General features: G+C 38.7%; 1 protein-coding gene across 1 annotated transcript in view; it reads right to left on the bottom strand.

The window, feature by feature from the left end:
• The window catches only part of GRM5 (glutamate metabotropic receptor 5), a 492,030-nt gene that overhangs the window by 309,209 nt on the left and 160,483 nt on the right, over positions 1-22,338 (bottom strand). The window contains exon 3 of the mRNA XM_004708891.2: positions 107-356. Coding sequence (XP_004708948.1) covers positions 107-356 — 250 coding nt within the window. The remainder of the gene's footprint in view (positions 1-106; positions 357-22,338) is intronic.

The following is a 22,338-nucleotide window of genomic DNA, read 5'->3' as shown; positions in this document are numbered from 1 at the left end:
GATTCTAAAATATCTGGGTTTATACACCAAAAGACACCCATCTCTAATGCCAAAACACCGGTCTATGGATTCTGGCCATGGACAAGTCAATCTCTTTGGCACTTACCTGCCCAGGAGCAGAAATTCTCCAGCGAGGCCCAGGCGCCGCATGGCCATTAGCAGACCTCTCACAGTCATCCCTTCACAGAAGCAGGCCACTACACGGGCCTTGGGCAAGTGGCTCCTGAGCTTCTTCAGCAGCTTGTCGAAGCTCTGCTCCCCTGCATTGCTGTAGATTTTGTAAGAGTGGGCGATGCAGATCCCTTCCTTGGCTGACATGTCTTTGAAAGCCTCCATGCCACTTTCTCCATAGTTGCCTGCGTGAAAACAGATAAGGAGAGGGGGCCGGTGAAATGACAGTACCGAACTCATTGGGTGCAATTAGATCACAAAAGTTTGGGGATCACAGGTGGCTTGGTGTTGAGTTTAGAAGCAGAAGACCTGGCTTTGAGGTTTGAATTTTCATTGACTTTTGTTTCGGATGATTTACAATGAAGCTACAGAATACATATTCCCATTGAAACTTTTTACATTCACTGGATGGGAGAGGAGAATGATATAAAAAATTGCACGTAATCTACGTCCCCTCTTAATTATCCCAACAAGCACTATGCCTTTTACCTCATTCATGATCTTTTGCTTTTCATTGTCTCATTATCTTACTTCACAAAGATTTTCAGGTTAGTACAATTATGAATAGATGTTTTATTTAATATAGATTTTGCAAACATACTCATATAATATTATACAGATTACTGCTACATTCTCTTACACATTATTACTTAGAAATTATGGTTGATCCCTACTGAAAAATCCAGCTCCTAAACTGAGATATGAGGTTTGCCACATAAAACTATATACACTTACGAAAGTCTTTTAATGAAAATATTACTCAATCTTTTCACAGGAAAGTTAGTGACAGGAGTGGCTATTTCTCAGATCCTTTGCAAGATTCAGTATAGGGGGTAGTTTTCTAAAATAATGGGAAATGGTAATTAACATTTACAGTTAACTATGTTATCTCATATTTGATTGTTAATATTATTGTTTGTTTCTCACAATAGCATGCTATGCTAGGTTTTATGACATCCATCATACAGATTAGAAAGCAATCAAGTCAGTTCTATACCCAGTAAGTAGAAGGCTAAACTCCATTTCCAGTTGTATCCAACACTGGTCAATCTATTCCTTCCTCTCTTCAATGATTCACTCTTAAGGGCTGTACAAATCATGCATTTCTATTTCCCATTTAAAGACCACAGTGTTTTACACTGGAATTTTTTTTGAAATGTTTAAGGCATCATAAATCATAGAGGACTCATTTTCTAAATTTTGATAATAAAAGGGTTTTTTATATCAGTATGACTATACCAAAACCCAACCCAACCCAAGTGTTGCCATTGACTTGATTCCAATCCCTGGTGACTTCATGTGCAACGTGGGAGAACAGTCCCGTCCCTGCAGGGTCCACTTGGTGGCACTCCTTATGGGAGCAGGTCAGCAGGCCTCCCTTTGATGGTGTTAATGGGTGGGGGCAAACACTCACCTTTCAGTGAGCAGTGAAGTTTAAATTGTTTTGGTCATCTAAGGAGATAACTTTTAAAAAAAAAAAAACAAAACCTTTCCATAGGATTTTAATACTTAAAAAGCCAGGTTCTGTATATTACCTCACTGTTCCTCCCACGGTTTCAAAAAAATCTGTGATAATGCTTAAAACATATCTGCCTCGGGGGCAATAAAAATTGTGCTTCAAATGTGGCAAGTAGGCAGGAGTTTCAGTTAGAAGATAGATATAGGTAGATAGTTAGATGATAGATAGATAGATGACAGATAGATAGATAATAGACAGAGAGATAGCTAGATAGATAGACAGACAGACAGACAGACAGACAGACAGACAATGTGTATGTTTATATCTATGCTGCTAGTTGCCATTGGCACAATTTTGATTCACAGCAGCCCCTTGTCAATGGAGTCGAGCTGTGCTCCTCAGCAGTCCCAAGATTGTCATCTTTGGGTGTAGAATGCAGGTTCTTTCCAGGGAGTCAGGCAGATTTGAACCACCAACCTTTCAACCATTTGTACCCTCGTTTAACCATGTGCCACCTATGTCTTATGTCTGCACGCACAACATCTTCTATTTTCGGACTCTATGCACATCACCGAACCAGGTGACTTGCTACAGTTGAGATACTTTGACTTCGCGGGTGGATTCTAGTGGGGTTCTACATTCATGGTCAAACTGAAAAGGCAAGCATTCCTACTAAAACTTCACCCTACAAACATAGGGCCAGCTACATTTTTTCTTTCTTCTTCCTTGGAATTCAGAGCAACACGAAGAGACTGTGTTGATAGCAGGTGGGCTATCTGGTTATTTTGCAATTAACAAAGTTTAAAGGGCTCTTTTTGAAAAAATGTGCCAAGTGGTCTAAATTACTGGTTTTATACTAATCTGAGTAATCTATTGTTCTTTGATTTATTTTTAGCCAACTATTTTCCAAATGACTGTCTTGCATGTAATGCTTTAATTCTGGTACATTGGCATAAATAGTATAAAATTAGGCTCATGGTAATTCTAGTGGTGATAAAATTTTTAAAAAATATTTAAAGGAGGAAAGAAATGCTGATAAATGAATAATCATCACTACCTTACCTATCAACTATGTTTTAACATTATTTTTATTTATATATTAAATTACGTAAAGATAGTGTGGAATAGTGGAGAGAACTTTGTTGGCAGAAAACTCTGAGTACACATTCATACTGGCTTCTGCTGCTGCTGCTGTTCTAGGTCCCACCAAGTCAACTCCAGTTCACAAGGACTCTTGGTGCAACAGCACAAAACACTACCTGGTCCCGTTCGATCCTCGCCCCAGTGCTGCAGCCAAGCTGTCAACCCATTTCCTGAGAAGCACCTATTTTGCTACCACATATGGTGTTCTTCTTCAAGGACAGGTCCCTCTTGATCACCTGTGCGACGTATGTGGGATGAAGTCTTGCCATCTTTACTTCCGGCGAGCATCTGGCTGCTCTTCATCCATATGAGATTTTCTTATTCTTCTGGTATTCCAGAGTATTATATTTTTTGGACAATGCCATAATTCAGAAGCATCCGTTACACCTCAGTCTTCTTTGTTAACTGTCCAATTTTTGAGTATATATGAGATTATTGAAAATATCATTTTTTCACAGCAAATTTTTCCAGTGTAATACATCCCTTGACTTCTTGACTGCTGCTTTTGGGGGCTTTGTTTGTGAATCTATATAAAATGACAAAATCTTTGACAATTTCAATATTCTCTTTGTTTATCATGTTGCCTATTGATCCAGTAGTAAGGAATTTTCTTTTTCTTATGTTGAGGTGTAATTCGTACCCGGGTCTTGATCCTGATTAATAATTCTGTCATAAGCTTTTTTGCATTCTGTGAGCATGGTTGTGGCATCTACATACCCTAAATAGTTAAGTGTCCCCATTGTTCTTCATGTAATCCAGTCTCACAGATTGTTTACTCTGCATGCAGCTTGAATACGTATTGTGAAAGGCTATAACCCGGATCCGTACCTTTCCTAACTTTAATTCCCCTGTTTCTTTCAAGTGAATGCCAGTTTCTCTATGAGCACAATTAAGTGTTCTGGAATCCCCACAAGTTGCATGACCCACACAGCTATATGCCTCTGCAGAGTCAATTCAATAAAAATACCCATCATTCTGGTAGTCTCTGTTTTCAGCCAAGGTCCACCTGACCGCATCAATGGGACCCCTACCGCCATGTCCTCTTTTGAACTTGGTTTGAATTTCTGGCAGTTCTTTATCAATGCACTGCTGCAACTCTTTCTCACTTTAATTATGTTTACTTGTGTAGATATTAATGGTATGGTTAGGTAATCTATGAGCATGAGTATTAATCTCTTCTAATTTGTTGGTCAGGTAGTTAGTTTCTCTCCAAAGTTTTGGACATATGAGCTAGCTCTTCAAGTATTGCATCTGTTTATTGTAACTTCTCAATTGGAATTCTGTCAGTTTCTTGACCCTTAATTTTTATCAATGCCTTCTGTATAACTTGGATTCATTCTTTAATATTGGTTATTGATAAAATTGTCCGTCTTGACATAGCTGAACACCAACTGAATTTGGGGGTACAGTTACTGTGTCCTCTGTCTGTATTCCTCTCAGGTTACCCCCATAGTTCCTGTATGTGATGCTCAGTCTCTGCCAACGTGGCTGGTCCAGGATTTTATGGTTTGGAAGTGAGAGTTTGGTCATCCTCCATGATGTGACCTAACACGTTGCAATCAACACCGGAGCAGTTGTGAGCATGGTGGGGTGGAGTGCAAATGAAGGGGAGTTGCTTCAGGGGTGTGGTCTACTCCTATATAAGTAGGTGCCATGGAAAGCGCCTTAGCTTCTTTCTTGTCTGCCTCTTGCATCTGGCTCTTAATCACTGGTTTTATGGACTTGAGCCAACTCTGGAATTCAACAGAGCCGAACAGCTGACTTGCTGACCTTAGATTCATATGCTTTTGTAGCCATAACTCCTGGTCTTCTTGATTGTCCTCCTGCTTCCTGGTTCATCAGCCCCAGTAGCTACATCAGTCAGGAAGTCTCCAGCTAAATATCAAACACATAGACTTGAACCTGACTGGACCGACCTGCACCTTCAATTGTGTGAGCTACTTGTTAAATATAAATGTTATTCTCTCTCTCCATTATGTGCCACTGACTTTGCTTCTTTTAGGATACCAAGCCTAATATTCTGTGCTATTCAATATTTTGCTCAAAGAACCCTTTAATATTACAACTTGAGGCTTGCCTTTCTATTTTTCCTCTTTTTCAATGATTTCAGCTGAGAAATCCCTTTTCTAACTTCAGGTCTTTTCACATTTCATTATAATACCTTACTTTGCCTTCTCTAGCCACATTTTGCAATTTTCTGTTCATCTATCTTTCTTCATCATTTGTTTCTTTCAATTTAGCGACTAAACTTCCAAGAGAAAATGATAGAATCTCTGCTAACGTATTTTGGGGGCTTTTCTTTCTTTCTTGTATTTTTAATGACCTTCTGTATTCATCATATAAAATGTCCTTGATGTCATCCCACAACTCATCTGGTCTATAGTCAGTCGGTAATGCCCTATGTATCAACTTTACTCGAGATGGTCTCTAAATTTGGATGGGATAAACTCAAGGTTGGGTTTTTGCTCTTGCAAATTTGTTTTAACATTCTACAGCTATCACTTGACCTTGCAGATGATCCATCGCTGGTCTGTTCCACAGATGTCTCCAGGCCTTGTTCTGACTGATGGTGGTGAGCTTTGCCACCAGCTGTTCGACAGATGCAGTCAATTTGACTCCTGTGTATTCCATCTGGTGAGGGCCACATGTATATTTGCGATTTATCTTGTTGATAAATGGCATTTGCTATGAATAAATATTTTGTCTTAAAAAAATTCTATCATGCTTATACTTTCTTCTACAAGGATCAGCACAAGAATGACCCCATTAAGGTGAAGGTCAAAGATACACCATATTTTGAACTCTGCAAAAATGCTACACCAATATCCTCATCTCTAATAACAGCTTACATCTCCAACCCTCAGTGTTTTCCCTCACCTGGATCCAAGGGTTTGAAATCATGATAAACTAACAGAGCTCAAAAAACATCAGAAAAAAATGGCTAAAATGGTTGGGGAAGCTGGCAAGTCCCAAATCCATAGTCTGAAGGATTCTCCATTCCCACACCAAAATTGGCCAAGCAAAGGAACACATGGTGACACCCAACACCCAGATGGCTCCTATTTCTTGGCAAAGGGTCTTTTTAGGTTTTACATGGCTGTCTGGTTGGTGCCCATCCGGATCATTTAGCATTGCTAATCTGTACATGCTGAATTAGGGGTAGGGAGGGGAGTCACAGAATGGCTTGTGTCTGGGGTCTTCTCTTGCCCATCTCTGGGGCCTTGATGCAAACATGATTTGGCCTTCTAATGCCTGCAAGCTAGGTAGAGCATACACTCACTGATCATTTGTGCTCATGTTAGGTGGGCCAGGTCTAGTCTCAGCTAGTTCTGTGACCCTAGCTCCCTGCTTTTGTTACTTAAGCAGGAAACCTGCAGTTTGATTATTATGTGAGCAGTTGAAGACAAGAAATTATTTTTTGTTTCATGCTACGCACCCAAGGAAACTATGGGTGGTGACATGCGTCACAGATTCTGGTAAGACCGGGACTGAAGAGACATCCTACATCAATCCTGTGCTGTTAGTATAGCATTAACACATTCTAAAGTAAGACTATAAACACCGGCATTAAAAAAATCAAATCCATGTGGTAAATAATATGGGAAGCCATATCTGACCTTCTCTGCTTTCCCCATTGACAAGAGACAGGGGTCAGACAGAGAAATGCGTTAACTGGTCTTCATTCTTCTTTATTCTATGTCTACCTTTCATATGCATATGAGGCAAGTGCAAATACCATGGCTAGAGCCAGGGCCACCTTACTCCTCAAAATAACATTCTTACTTTTCAATATTCTAAAAAGTCTGGTGGAGTAGATTTATTCAAAGCAATGTGTCTTTTGATCTCTTGACTACTCTTTCTATGAGCACTGATTGTGGATCTAAGCAAGACAAAATCCTTAACAACTTCAATCCTTTCTTCATTTATGATGACGTTACTTATTGGTCCAGTTGTGAGGATTTGGATCTTCATTACATTAGGTAGCAATCCATGCTGAAGGCTGTACTCCTCGATATTCATCAGATAATATCTCAAGTGTTTCTCACTTTCAGCAAGCAAGGGTGAGTCATCTGCATATTGCAGGTTGTTAATAAGCTTTCCTCCAATCCTAATGCTGCATTCGTTTTCATATAATCCATTTTATCTAATTACTTACTCAGCACATAGATGGAACAAGTATGGTGAGAGGATACAACCCAGATGCACATCATTCCTACAGCATTTCCATGTTCCGTTTGTACAACTATTGCTTGATCCATGTACAGATTCTGCCTGAGCAAAATGAAGTGCTTTGGGATTCCCTTGCTTCTCAAGGCTATCCATAGTTTGTTATGATCCACACAGTCGAATGTCTTAGCATAATCAATAAACACAAGTAAATATCTTTCTGGTATTCTCTATGCTCACGAAGATCCATCTAAAATCAGCAATAGAATCCCTTGTTCCATAGCCTCTTCTGAAACTGAACTGAACCTACAGAAGCTCCCTGTCAATGTATCACAGCAACTATTGTGGAGTAGTTCGCAGCAAAATTTTACTTGCTTGTCACATCAATAAGATTGCTCTATAATTTGAGCATTCTATTGGGTCACCTTTCTCGGCAATGAGTATACATATGAATCTATTCCAGTCAGCTTGCCAAGTAGCTTTCTTCCAAATTTCCTGGCATGGAGAGAGTAAGTGCTTCCAGTGCTTCATCAATTTGTTGAATTAACTTCATTTGGTATTCAATTGGTATTCAATCAACTTCTGGAACCGTGTTTTCGCCTAATGCTTTCAGTGCAGTGTTAACTTCTTCCTTTAGTATCATTAGTTCTTGTTCATATGCTACCTACTGAAGTGAGTGAATGGTGACTAGTTCTTGGAGGTACTGTAATTGTGTATTCTCTCCAGCCTCTTGTGATGTTTCCTGCCTCATTCAATATTTTCCCATGGAGTCTTTCAAGATTGAAACTCAAGGATTGTATTTTTTCTTGAGTTCTTTTAGTTTAAGATATGCTGAGGGTGTTTTTTCCTTTCTGGATTTGAAAGCAAAGGCTTTATACATTTCATTATAATATTTTACTTTGTCTTCTTGAGCTTTTCTTTGAAATTTTCTGTTCAACAAAAACTTTGTCTTCCCAGGACTGATCCTTTTTTCTTTTTAACTTTCACATCCAATCATCAGTATTAGTCTATGCATCTTACTTATATGCTTGATCCATTTTAGGCTGCAGAACTGGGTAAAAATTAGAATTTATTCATTCTTGGTATTAATGGTTGGTATGTAAATTTGAATAGTAGCTGGATTAACTGATATTCTTTACAGGTGTATGGATATCATCCTATCACAGAATTTTATTTTAGGATCAGTCTTGAAATGTTCTTTTTGATAATGAATATGACACCATTCTTTTTTTGTCCTAACATAATAGACTCTATGACAGTATAATTTAAAATAACCAAATATTTGCCCATTTCAACTCAGGAATGCCTAAGATAAGGAGCCCTGATGGGGCTGATAACTGCAAAGCTGGTGGGTCAAACCTACCAGGAATTTGTGGGAGAAAGATTAGTCAGTGTGCTCCCAGGAAGATTCCAGTCTGATCTGACAAAACCAATATAGGATCAATAGGAGTCGTAATTGAATCAATAGCAATGGATTACTGGCTAAGAATCAAATTGGATAGCTTCTCCAAATCACAAATTTCTCATCTGAATAGCATCAGCTAGCATAATAATACCTAATACTTGGATTTTTAAATTATTTTGGTACATAAAATTTGTCATTCTGCAAGGCAGATATTTCTATCAAAATACTCTAAATAAAGGAGCGCTAGTGACATATGGGTTACATGTTGGTTGGCCAACTGTAAGGGCAGGAATTAACACCTACCAGCTACTCTGCAATTCAAAGATGAGGTTTTCAGCTTCTGTAAAGGCTACAGCCTGGGAAACTCACAGGGGCAGTTCTAGAGTCACTGCTAGTGGAAATCAATGTGTAGGACGAGGGTGTGGTTTCCATACCATAAATAGTGTGGGTCTTTAAGCAGAAACTTAATATGTGTTGTTTTTGAATGTAAAGAAAGAAGGAAGCTAAGTGGCCCAAGGAATAGTCTCACGGAGGCCATGGAGCTGACAGATTGAAATGTGTGAAGCTGGATAAATAAAAGGGGGGAAATAAGCTAAAGGATTGGAGCAATAAATTGTTCTCAGCTATCATATACTCTCAAGTTTCCTTGGATTATAATACCTTTACCATGAGAAAACCGAATTTTGCCATTGTTCTAATCGTTTCAAATCATATCCTACACCCTTACAACACAGCATTTAGCTTAAAATAGTACATTATTATATTTCATGCAGAATATCTTATTACTGGAAGCATTAAATGTATCTCATTTAATATATTCAGTTTAGCCACTATTCTAATCATGGACTAGATAAGGAAGACTCTAGTAGTGAATTCAACCAAAACAAAGCAACAAAGCAAGTCCAAGTATTATGTAATTCTTTAGGAAGTGATTTGGATTTTGAATTTTATGTATAGAATTTATTTTATGGTATTGCATATCACGGCTACTAAGATATTGTCATATAAATGTACACAACATAGTGTGTTGAGCAATAATACGCCACATTTGTGGGCCTTTTTTCTGGCTACCAAGAATGGATCTTGAAAATGGGAGTTTGAGCTACAGAAAAATAGCACAAGTTTGCACTGAGCAATTTGTAGGTCATATCTGACCTCCTCTGACTTTCCTATTGCCACGAGAGAAGAGTCAGAAATGTCCCTCTGCAGGCCATCCTTCTTTACCTATCTGACACCAGTCATTCTTCCCATGCCAATCCGCTTCTATTCTGGGTTCCATAGTTAATTGCAGTGGTCACGCTCATCTCACAGACAATCTACATGACTGGTTATTAAAGGGGGGGTAGTAAAGAAATTAACAGTAAATAGTAATGACACATTGATGCACAACAATACCTCTCCTCAGCCAGCAGCCAACTCTCTATATCCCTCAGCCTCTCAGTCAGGTTCCCCTTGGCCTCTGCTTTCCTGTAGCAGGAAGCCTGCCTGTTGCTCTGTCTCTAAATCCCCTAGCCTTGGCATTGCTCTTCTGGATCTGTCCCATAGTCTCAGGGCTACAGTCTCTGATGGCTCTGGTCTTAACCTCTGCCACTTCAGACAACTGACTTGAGACAAGAAATGTCCTTTCTGCACAGAGGAATGGCTTAGATGGCGGGGTGCTTTTGGTCTTTCAGCAGACCATACCCCCAGGGAGTATGTCCTCAGCACATCTGAAACGGAAAGAACTCAAGAAAAAAGTCAAGCCCCAAATTTCAATTTTGAAATGTTCTATAGGCAAAATATTGAGTGATGCAGGAAGCATGGAAAAAATACAAAGACGTTGTACCAGAAAGAACTAGTCCACACAGTCTACCATTTCAGGAGGTAACATATGAGCAAGAATCAATGGTGCTGAAGGAAGAAGTCCAAGCGGCACTGAATGAATTAGCAAAAACGAGGCTACAGGAATGGAAAGAATACCCATTGAAATGTTTCAGAAAGCTGAAGAAACACTGGAAGCACTCACTATGCCAGGAAATTTGGAAGACAGCTACTTGGCCAACTCACTGGAAGAGTTGTGCCCATATTTGTGCCCAGTCCAAAAAAAAAAAAAAAGTAACACAACAGAATGCTCAAACTATAGAACAGTATCATTGATATCACACACAAATAAAATTTTACTTAAGATCTTCCAGCAATGGCTACAGTAGCATATTGACAGGGAACAGCCAGAAATTCAGGTTGGATTCAGAAGAGGATGTAGAACAAGGGAGAGCATTGCTGATGTCAGATGGATCTTGGCTCAAAGCAGACAATGTCAGAAAGATGTGTACTTGTGTTCATTGACTGTGTGAAGGCATTCAAATGTGTGGACCATAATACACTGTGGTTAACCCTAAGAAGAGAAATGGTAAGAGAATCCAAGGGATGGATTTTTGTTTGTACATCAACTACTTTGAATACTAAAGTAAGATTAATACTGGTCTCCCATGCCATAAGGTGGTATGCCAGCCTATTGCTTATGATCCATATATCACTATCTCATTTGTACATCTTAAAAACCACTTCTTCAGAGGAGGGCTTACCTCATCTAGGATCAATTTCTCATATTGTGGAGAGGAGAAAAACAATTGGTGGCTGCCACCCAATACTGTTCCACACTCAACTCAAATCAAGAGGTACTAGTACAAGGGGGCTTAATGAATGTTAATGGAAAGTCAAGTCCAGAGGTGGGGCATGTGCATCTCAGAGAAAGAGATTTCACTTCCATTGGTGAGTAAAACAGGACAGAAAGATGTAACTGGGGAAAACCTTTTACATTAATTTTAGAGACCCCAATGGGAAAATACACCCCGTGTTATATTCCTAATCAGGGACTTGTGAGGTGCTATTCGCTCATTAGGGACCCAAGTCAAGTGCTCTAGACAACCAGGAGTTTAGACTTTGACCTTTCATGCCACACAATATCCTCCATAGGCCACACCAGAAGGATCCCATTTGGAAACTCTACTAAGTGAATCAGATTTTATGGTAAACATACTTGTGGCGGATTAAAGGAGACGAAATACTCCCTTGAGCTTAAGGATGAAATAACCTAGTGTGAAAAGAAGCTGACTGCTATCACAAGAAGTTATTGGACTTTGATTCATATCTCTTTCTTTGAAGATGCCCAATGATTGGTAATTTAAGGCTATCATACATTAGCTATTTTCATATTTTCTTTTATGACATGTCTTTGGATGACTGTTTTATGACATGTTTTATTCCAGTAGGCATAGTTCTGTGAATGAGCATGACTGAATGTTTTGCCCTAACTCCAACCCTTATTGTTTGCATAGTGCCCAGTCACTTGTTAGATAGCTTAGTGAAGGACGTAACACAGAGAATCAAGAGTTTTACTAGCATCATCATACATAACATTTATGAGCCTGTAGAATTATTTGGTAAAAACCAAACTCACTACCATCAAATAGATGCTGATTCATAGAAACCCTATAGTGGGGGTCAGAACTGTCCCTGTGGGCATCTGAGACTATAAGTATTCATGGGAGCAGAACAACTTATCTTTCTATCTATGATTGGGGTGGTGGTTTTGAACTGCTGACCTTGCAATTAACAGCCTAACAGGTTCATCCACCAGGGTTTCTTCCTCCTGGCAAAAGATCACAACTAATATGTACCTATTAGTGCAGAAATTATTTAAAATAAAGCATCACCATCACCATTATCACTTAAACAAGCCTACACAGTTGCTATCTCCATATTTGTAAATACAAATACAGCATTGATACTGAGAGAATTAGTTCGCGTTTCATAGCTAATGCAAGAGCTAGCATTTCAGTCTATGTTTGTCAAATTTCAAAGTCCATGTTTTGTATTGTTTTCCCTATTGATCTTCTCCAGCCACTAGGTAAGGGCTGTTTTGCTTAGTTTAGTGCTAAGTTCTTTAAATGCAATCTTTAACTATTTCTTTTGAACCCCCTTCCAAGTGCTATTGAATTGAATTCACCCTAGCAAATATACACATAAAACAATACTTTTTGCCTAATTTAAAGAACTATCAGAGGCACACACTATGTGACACTTAATGATCTACCCTGCATCATAATGGAGAATTGGTGTTACATGTCAAAGCCTTTCAACAAATAAACAATGCCTAATTACAATTTCTATAGATGTAGCCTAACAAAGGCAGAGGAGAAAACTAACTGGAATTAGTTATCTAAATTGTGGCTGGGGAGGGAGGAAAGACTTTTAAGAGACGAAAGAAAGAAAGGTTACAAAGTCATTTTGATATAAAAAATTCTGAAGTATTTTGAAATTTATGACTTTCCTATTATAGCTCAAATTGAGATCTGTACAAGAAAAAGCACACATCATTTTATGAACCTTCTGTAACATATGGGAGACTTTGATTCCTGTTTCTCTCTGGCTACTCTTTCTGGAAGAAAATAAGAAGTTGAGACAGAAGCTGCAGCCCCGATTCCCACTCTCACCCTCTGGACATCAACTTCCTTCTGCTTCCTCTGTAAGCTGTCAACTCCCAGCTGCAGCCCGCAGTGCACGTCTCATTAAGAGGGATTCCCTTTCCACAGGAAGGACAGACTTCCACATGGAACTGTGTGTCAGTGGGTTGAGTGGGTTGGTGAGTTTTTCATTTTGCCTCTGTTTCAGCTCACTAGACACCTCTGATCCTTGATTCTAACTGGATCTGATGACAACCCAGAAAAGTCTCCCATCAGCAGCTGAGGTCAGAAATCCTCTACAGCACAACCAAAGCTGTCCAAGCATGACAGCCCTTGCTGAAAAGGAGCCTCTCCTTCGACAGCAGCTCCCCGATCTGCCAACATCAATTCCGACTTAACTCAACACGGTCGGGATCCTGGGGTGGCGAGATTCCATTGGGAAATGCTCAGGAGCTCACTACCAGGACTGTAGGGAGGAACTCCGCTTCAAAATCCCTACCGGGACCATCATTTACTGCAGAATTCAGAAATGAATAAAAATGACTGAACTGTAGTGTGATGGCTAAGCTCTGCTTGCTGCCAAATTCGGAGCTTTTAGCAGGAGAGGGCCAACCGTGCTACAAGGACGCTCCAGTTTCAACTCGTGCTGGCAGCCACTGGCCGTTTGTAGTTCCTGAGCACTTGACATGTGGCTAGTCCAAACTGAGACGGGCTATAAGTGTAAAATACAACCAGATTTCAAAGACTTAGTATAAAAATTAGAATGTAAAACAATTCATTTTTTTGATATTGTGTAAGAGAGATTGCACATTGAAATTGTCACATTCTGGATCATTTGCGTCAAATGCATCTTCAAATTAATTTCACTATTTACTTTTCTTTATATTATAGAATTTAAATTACAGAATTTTAAAACTTCCAGCCAAAATTAGATTTCCACTCAATAGTACTAGTGAAAGATGAAAAGTAGTAGAAGAAAAGATTTGCATCCTACGCATTTCATGATGGAATTCAGACTTTTTAGGCCACTTGATGACATAAAATAATTTTATGATCTAGTGCCTAACATCTATGTCCAGCTTCCCTGCTTGTCATATATTCAAATTTACAACTAATAGACAAATAGATCTTTGCCAACAAATATGTAAGGCTCTCTCAATTTTATACAAGCACCATTTTTCCGAGACACGCTTTTCTCTCCACCAAAAGTGACAGCATCACTCAATCTTCAATCTTCAGAAGATCCCTACGGCTGTCTCCTTGCAGGGCCCCGGGAGCACAAAGGGCGTGTGCTCAACTGAAATCCTAAAGTATGACGTGGCAAATAGACCCCAAAACAATGAGGAAACACCTGCTCTCAGAAAAACTGCAGCCAAGGAACTCCTGTGTGGCAGGTCTTCTCTGTACCAGCGTGGGGCTGAGTGGAGTTGACTGCAGTCAGAATTTACCCGACAGCAATGAGGTTTTGTTTGTTTGTTTGTTTTCACCAGGCTTTATGGCCCGCCTTACTATAATAAAGCAACGTACATTCCCTATGGTCTGTTCCATGGTTTCAAATGAATGCCAGAGTGAAAAGTGGGTTAGAATGACCTAAAAACTGGTTCTTTAAAACGATGGTGAAGGGAATAGATGGAATATACCACGGGCTCCTGAAAGAACACCACCTATCCGCCTTGTTTCCAGCACAGCCAGAATGCTCTCTAGAAAAGGTGATGATAAGGCTTCATTTCCCAGACCTTGGAATTTTTATCAGGAAAGAGTATCCCTGGAAAAGGACATCGTGTAAAGTAAAAAGTGAGTGAAAACAGAGTACTCAGTGATGATAAAATTGGTGCGTGACTGGGCAGTGCTTCGCTCTCTGTGCACAGGGTAACTGAGTGGCCACTGCCTTGCCAACCCTTAACACCAGACTCCAACAGCGCTGCAACGTTCACGTTGCATTGTAGAGGTGGGCTCTTTAAGACACAGACATCCTAATTATTCTTTTGTCTAGGTGCCTTTACGTTGATCAGACTCTGAGCAACAGCACAGAGCACTACGTGGCCCCGCCCCATCATCACTGGTTCATGCTCCAGCCCTGTGTGGCAGCACTGCATTGAAGGCCTTCTCTTGTGTCCCGCCCCTCCGCTGTGCCAAGAATAATGCCCTGCTAGCTAACCAGTCTCTCTTCACACATGTCCAAAGCCTGTGGGACAAAGCCTTGCTATCCTTGCCTCTAACGAGCATGCTGGCTGGAGGTCCTCTGTCATTCATGTTCAAGGCATCAAACCTGTTCTAGAGACCTTGAAATCCGGGTGTAATGTCCTCCAGGTTGTATTATGGCTGTTGCGAATTGTTTTAATTTTCATCAGCTTTAACCTGAACTTACGTACGAACAGTTGCTACTCTATTTTACAGTGAGAACCTGGTCTCACTTTAGCTGCTGATCCTGGCCTTCTCCGCCGTCTCCTCGTCCCACAGATGTGGCCCATTTGCTTTCTGTTTATTTCGTTGTGGGAAGTTCACGTTTATAGTCGCTGTTGGTGGTGTTGTGATATTTTTTAAGAAGAAGCCATTGGTCTTGCAAAATTCTATCATTCTTTCTCGAGCTTCATTTCTAGCACCAAGATTATAATTTCCAACCCATGCTTATTTCTCTTTGCTCCCATCATCATCTTGCCATCACCAATAGTGATCAATGTATCTTGATTTTGTGTGTGATCAATTTCCAAGGAAAGAAGTTCCTAGAATTCGTATGCTAAAGTAGTCTAAGTATTTTAAAGGTAAAAGGATTCTTTTAGGCAAGCATCAAGTTTTCATGAACAAAGAACTCGGAGCATGTACTATGTAAAGACTGCTGACATAGGCCTTCTCCGGACTCACTGTGATTCAATACACTGGATTAGACTAAGGCAAGCTATAACTGATGAAGGTCAATGCAACTTAGTACAAAGTATCCTGAAAAGAATAAGAAGACTGTTTTGGAATCTTCATCTTCCCCACTGTCAGTGGAAGGTCTTTTTGCGTGTGATTTTGATTCCTAATTTATAAACGTATATGCATCCTAGGGGCCATTATAGAGTGAGATTTTATATAGGCCACCTACTTCCAAAGAAAATGCTAGCCATTTTCCTTGCAACTCCTCCACGTTTGCCTCAAATTTCACTTTCTATTTTTTAAATACATAGGGTGTATGTTGTAAAAAAAAATCCCAAGTTATACTACTCGGTAAAAAAGAGTTCAAATTCAAATCATTGCAGTGTTGCAAGCATACTAGTTCTCTGGTAATTTATGAAAAATAATCCACATAGAAATAGTAAAACTTTTTATTAATTTAAATAATATTTATTCATTCTTCTGTTGTACAGATATTTTCTAGAATTCATACCAAGTATTGTAAGGTTTTTTGTTTATGGTTTTTTTATTTTCCTTTGAGATATTCTACTCTTTGTAAGGCTTTCTCCATCTGGTAATGTATGTATATATTTTAAAACAGATTAATATAAATTAGTCAAATGACATGAATTTTTCCTCATATATATCAAAACAGGGGATAACGAAACTCACTAAGTGTATTTCTCCAATAATTACATGTGTTTGCTGACGATAGTGGGAAACTTGTGAGGAAGAAACAAAGCTGCTTTCCATTGTAGACCAGCCTCTCTGGCAGTTCTCTGACACTAACACTCCCCCGGCAGCATCTAGTCCACGGCAAAGGAGAAAGGCCCTCTCCTGGGCCAGGAATGCTCATTTTCAGCTTTCTTCTTGGAAGGAGTCTTAATTTCAATGATTATTTTCCCCGATCCAGGGTTTACTCATAAATTCCTGTAAAATTCTTACTCTGGGAAGAAAATATGGAGTGGGTGAAGGAAGGCTGATCCAGGTCACTATTTCTTAATCTTGGATTATTTTCATGAATTGTTTATATATGTGTGTATGTGTGTGTGATGTGTGTGAATAAGCCTACATATACACACAAAAATATGGAACTTAGACAAATGTAAGGTGTGTGTTCAAGTGAACATGTAAATAGTTAAATGTCAGAACAGAGGTACAAAATACTGATTTATATGTAGGTGAGAACTGACTTGTAGATGTTACTTTTATTGGATAAATCAGGTGAAGGCATTGACGTAGTATTTTCTCTTGCTGGTTTCCTGTTCAATTGCATTTGGATCCTTCTAAATTTTATATTTAATGTGGGAAAGGGCTTATTCTAGTCCTATATCAGAGAAGTGGCTTACTAACTGTGATAAGCTTATAACAGGGTCTAGTTAGTAGAAACTCTCAACAGGTTTTGCTGTTATTACTCACATACATTTTTATAAATTCTTGTTTATTATTAACTTTAAGATGCTCTTGCTTGCCATATCGGTTCATGACTACCTCATCTTTTCTACTCCCCTGCTACCGCCCCCAAGGTTGCCTCCATTCTCAATGCTTCTATTGACACCTATGGCACCGAATTTCTCCTTCAGCTCGGCATTCCACCTAGGTGAACAAAATTATTCCCAAAGCATTCTTCATAGAAATTCAAAACTAGTTTCTCATTCGATATGATGGTGCACTACATTGTCAGCAGTATAGCTACAAAGAGTAGTTCAATGTTTCTCAAAAGCATGATCCCTTTCTGTGTTGCTTATGTAGGGACCTCACAAAGCAAATTAGAATGGACATAACCCTTGCCATTAGGGAATTAATAGCTAATGGATCTTGATTGGATTCACCCAGTGCTTTAATGGTCTAATTCTCCTGTCCTCATTTTGTTGCTGAGAAAATCCCAGAAGAGTGCCAAAGTGTTGACTTTGTTCACTCTGTTTCACTAATGCCTGCTGTTTTTCCCACAGTATAATCCTGTCATCATACCTTTGGGATGCTAGGGCGTAGTAAATCATTTGGGATTCCCTAACACACAGGAGCAACAGAGTAGTCTCTGAAGCATATGGAAGCTAAAAGCCTGGCTTATTTCCTGCTTGTCCCTGAAGATATTCTTGGTTCAATTCCTCCTTCCAAAGAGCAACTCTGCCTGGGAGAAATCCCTGGAATGGGAATCCTACCGATGCCTACATTTCCAATGAAAGGAAAAGATTTCGGAGCAATCCTAGGACTCGGGACAATTTTTGGCCAGATTTGTTTGTGATTATAGCAATCTATGAAATAGGAAATGAACAAAGCCATGCTTTACATTTGAAAAGGCCACCTTGGTTCCTATAAATTTAGTATCTGACCGGCTCTTAAGAAGTGCCGCAGTGCCACCTCAGTGCATGGTCCTCTGTGCGGGCACTTGTTCCCTCCTCCTCTGTGTACTTGAGTAAATAAGCCATCCTGTACTCCCAGTCAGTCCTTCAGTTCCCTAGTCTCAGTAGTTCCGGAGGGTGAGATGCTGCTTAGACTGATGCTGTGGATTTATACTTGTGTTCTTCAGAGTAGAACTAATAGGAGAATCTTTACTCTCTCTGTTCTTGACAAGAGTGGCCAGTAACCAGGGTCCTACATTCATAAGGAATTATGAAGAAAGAAATGCTTCCATGTGAAAGAGAAGGAGGTGAGAGGTGGAGAGTGTCTACCTCTCAGTATTAAAACATTGATTGCACTTGTGAAGGGGCTCAGATAAAAATAAATAAATACACCACCCTTTACTTTAGCTCACTTAATTTCACTCTATATCTATTACAACCAAAGTGCCCTGAAGGGTATTCTAATAAAAGTAAAGAAAAATAAAACATAAGATGAGGCAATAAAGAATTGCATACATGTGAAACTTAATTTAAACTGAAGTGGTTTATATTTAGGGTTTATATTCAAGTCTTTAATCCATCTTGTCTCTGTTTTTGTATATGATATGAGTCATAGGTCATGTTGCAGATTGAGATTCAATTTTTCCAGCATCATTTATAAAAAAATCACATATATTTTCTTATTGAACTTCAGTCATCATAGCCATCTTGAAATATTGTTTATGCATAAAAAGTCTAGCAGTTCTTAAACCTACCATTAGCTCCTTATATTTAACAGTATAATAAATAATGATGATAGGAGATATTTAAATTTTTTTATAAAATTCTTTTGATATCTCAATCTCAGCATTTTTAATTCTATAGATTTAAGCTTGCATGATTACAATAAATTATTCTGAAAAGTCCTTAGGATTTTCCAGACCACGCAAGGTTTACGAGGTTAAAAATAATCATATTATGCTTAATAAATCCTCTAAATTCGAGAGTGGATTCTTCTGTCCACTTGTTCCTTTTAATAATCAAAGGAATTTTCATATTCCAAATTGTCTTTACATAAATTAGAGGAAGACATCATCTCAGTACTCTTTAAATCATCTCTATAGAATAAAAATTATTTACATAACTATGCTAATTATAATAATAATTATTATTTTTGTTTCTTATGTAATTCCCTAGTCTCTTCAGTTTGAGGGGCAAGAGACAGGAAATTAGATGCTGTAAGGTGGTGCCCTTGAGTCCATGTTCTGTCAACATTGTTTACAACAGAATGAAACGCCGCCATCAGGTCCTGAGCTATCCACTCACTGTCAGTCCATCTCCTTGACTGTTTTAGCCTTTGGCACTGACCTTCTACTTTAGAAGACAAGCACGCTGCCTTTTTCCATTGCCTGGTCACTTCTGATAACAGATTCCAAAGACCTGAGACAGTCTCACCATCCTCACTTCTAAGGAGCCTTCTGGTTGTTTTCCTACCAAGACAGGTGTTTGCTCCGGCTGTCCACAGTACTTTCAATATTCTATTCCTACACCATAATTTGCATCTATCAATTCTTTTGAAGTCTTCCTTACTCATTGTCCAACTTTCACATGCATGTGAGTCAATTTAAAACTATCATTGGCTTGGGTTAGGAACACCTTAATCCTTAAAGAGACACTCTTGTTAAGAGACACTCTTTCTCTTCAACACTTTAAAGAGGTCTTGTGCAGCAGATATGCATGCCATTTGATTTCTTCACTGATAATTCCATGAGCATGAATTGTGGATTCAAATACGATGGAATCATTGATAACTTCAATCCTTTCTCCATTTTTCATTGGTCCAGTTGTAAGGATTTTGATTTCTTTATATTGAGCTGTAAGCCATACTTAACGCTGGAGTCATTGATATTTGTGATAGGTTGGTGTCAACTCACCTTGACAGATTGCAGCTTGGCCACAGGGCTTCCCTTCCAAGATTCTCACACTGCCCAGCCCAGCCACAGCCTCCATGGAGGGTGTGGCTTATCGATGTAGCTCTACACCAGTGACATAAGGGATGGCCTCTTTCCTCTTCTCTTCTTGCTGGTATGGACGTCACAGGGTCACCAGCAGTATTACTTTACCCACTAAAGCCTGCCATTTGTACTTGTCTAACGCCAGCCTTTCTTCAATCTCAACTGCCACTTGAGCCACCAGAGCAGTTGCCATCACAGGTGCCGTTGTCCACTACCTTGCCCTTTTTTCTTCCATTTTCTTGGCTCTGCCTGGCCACCACAGTCAAACAGGGCCTTCAATTCAGCATCTGCCCCACAGCTGAATTGATTAGCCACTCTGAAGCTGTGTGAACCACATCCTAGATATAAATTCCTTTCTTAATATGAACTTAAACTCTATCTATCTATCTATCTATCTATCTATCTATCTATCTATCTATCTATCTATCTATCTATCTATCTACATATCTATGTGTGTGTCCTGACTTTGTTTCTATAGTATACCAAGCCTAATACAATATTCATCTGCAAGTAAGGAGCTTTTGATTTCGAGTCCTTTGGCAGGCCTCTCAAGAAGAACCAGGAACACACAGCCAAAGCCTGAATGATGGTTGGACAAAGTCATGATAGAACAGCGAAATGATTTAATCAGAAAGAAAATATCTAAATGTGATTTATTAATTTACTTTTTCTGTGATTTGTGATGTAAACTTCCTGTACATACTGAAAAATCTTTAGTTTACATGTTTTAGGGAAGGTTCAAAGGAAAAGACTGGTAAAATTCTGAGATCAGCTAAGAAAAATTATATAAACCCTATATGAAATATGTTCCCAACAAAAAATAGACTGGTACCTTCTCAGAGATCCTTAGAAAATATCCTTTGTTCCTGAAACCAACCTAACTTCTTAATGCTCCTAACAGTGATGAGCAGATTACGGTGGTGCAAGACCTGACACAACGTCCCTGCAACAGAACCAAAAGGAAGCTGTAGAAAAAAGGGAACAGAACCTTGGGGACAAACTGAACAGCACCCGGAATTCAAATACATCAATAGAGCTCTATAAGAGGAAGAGACAATGATTACTGGAGGAAAAAAACATTGGTGGAAAACAATGGGCTACCACGTCCAAATTTCAAAAACAGAAAATAAAAGACAACTATGTAAAGACCCATAAATGTTATCAACACACGGCTGGAGTCCAAAGATAAAGGGGAAAATAATACAAGATTTTAAAAATTTAAATTAGAGAAAATATTACAAAATACATAAAGAAAAAACAAATTCAAATTAATCTTGAGCTTTCTATCAGAAAATGTGACATAAGAAGAGAGACCAGAATCTTCAGAACGACAGTAAAATAAAACCATGGTTAGATAAAATAAATTTAAGATAATGTATTGCCAATAATTCTACACTAAATGAAATGACAAAGACAGTTCATCAGGCTGAAGGGAATGATGTCTGATGGAAATGCGGGGGCCCCAGAGATAAAGGAGGAGCCAGATGAATGCTAAGTCTCTGGGAAAACACAGCATAAGAAAACAACTCTCTTTTAATCCATGGAAACCTGTTGGATATGCTGTTAAGAGATTTGTCTTTAACTTGAAAGCTTGTCATCTCAAAAGAAAAATACTGCTTCTCCAGTAGAAAAGTGGACAAAGGAAATCAGCCAATTATAAAGGATAAAAAATCAATAGCATGAGAAAAATACACTTTACTGATGTCTATAAGAGAAAAACTAAAAACAATATTAACATACATTTTGCTTTTTTCGATTAAATAGGCTTTTTCTTCATGAGAGAACATAATATTCATGAAAAGAAATGTGTAAATATTTTCAAGTTAAAAAAATAGTTGTTTATCTTTGTAAAGTAACCTTTAAAAATTGCACTCATTTTATCTGTGTTCATTCACATGTCATATGTTTCTTTTTCTCAGTGTCTTCCTTATAGGAAGTGCATACTAATACAGTGAGATTTCAAGTAAATGCTAGATTGCATTAAATTAGCATATTCATTCTTATGTGTGTGTCTTATAATGATACATCTTATACTTCTTACTTGCAAGGTTTATATTAATTCTAATTAAATGTGTGATTGTTGGTTCTGATCAATTCATTATAAACTCTTCTTTGAGACTGGTCTCCTTATTCATCAGTTCAAGATTTCCAAAGTTTTCTCACCATGATCCTGGTGCCCATATTATCCCAAGATATGCACACGTTTTTTGTTTTGTTTTGTTTTGTTTTTTACATTTTATTAGGGACTCATACAACTGTTATCCCAATCCATACACACATCAATTGTGTAAAGCGCATTTGTACATCGTTTCTCAAAACATTTTCTCTCCATTTAAAC

The sequence above is a fragment of the Echinops telfairi genome, unplaced genomic scaffold (genome assembly GCF_000313985.2).
Source record: "Echinops telfairi isolate 266 unplaced genomic scaffold, ASM31398v2 ScPeMD7_1713;HRSCAF=2227, whole genome shotgun sequence".
Lineage (NCBI taxonomy): Eukaryota > Metazoa > Chordata > Mammalia > Afrosoricida > Tenrecidae > Echinops > Echinops telfairi.
This window is presented reverse-complemented; position numbering and strand designations above follow the sequence as displayed.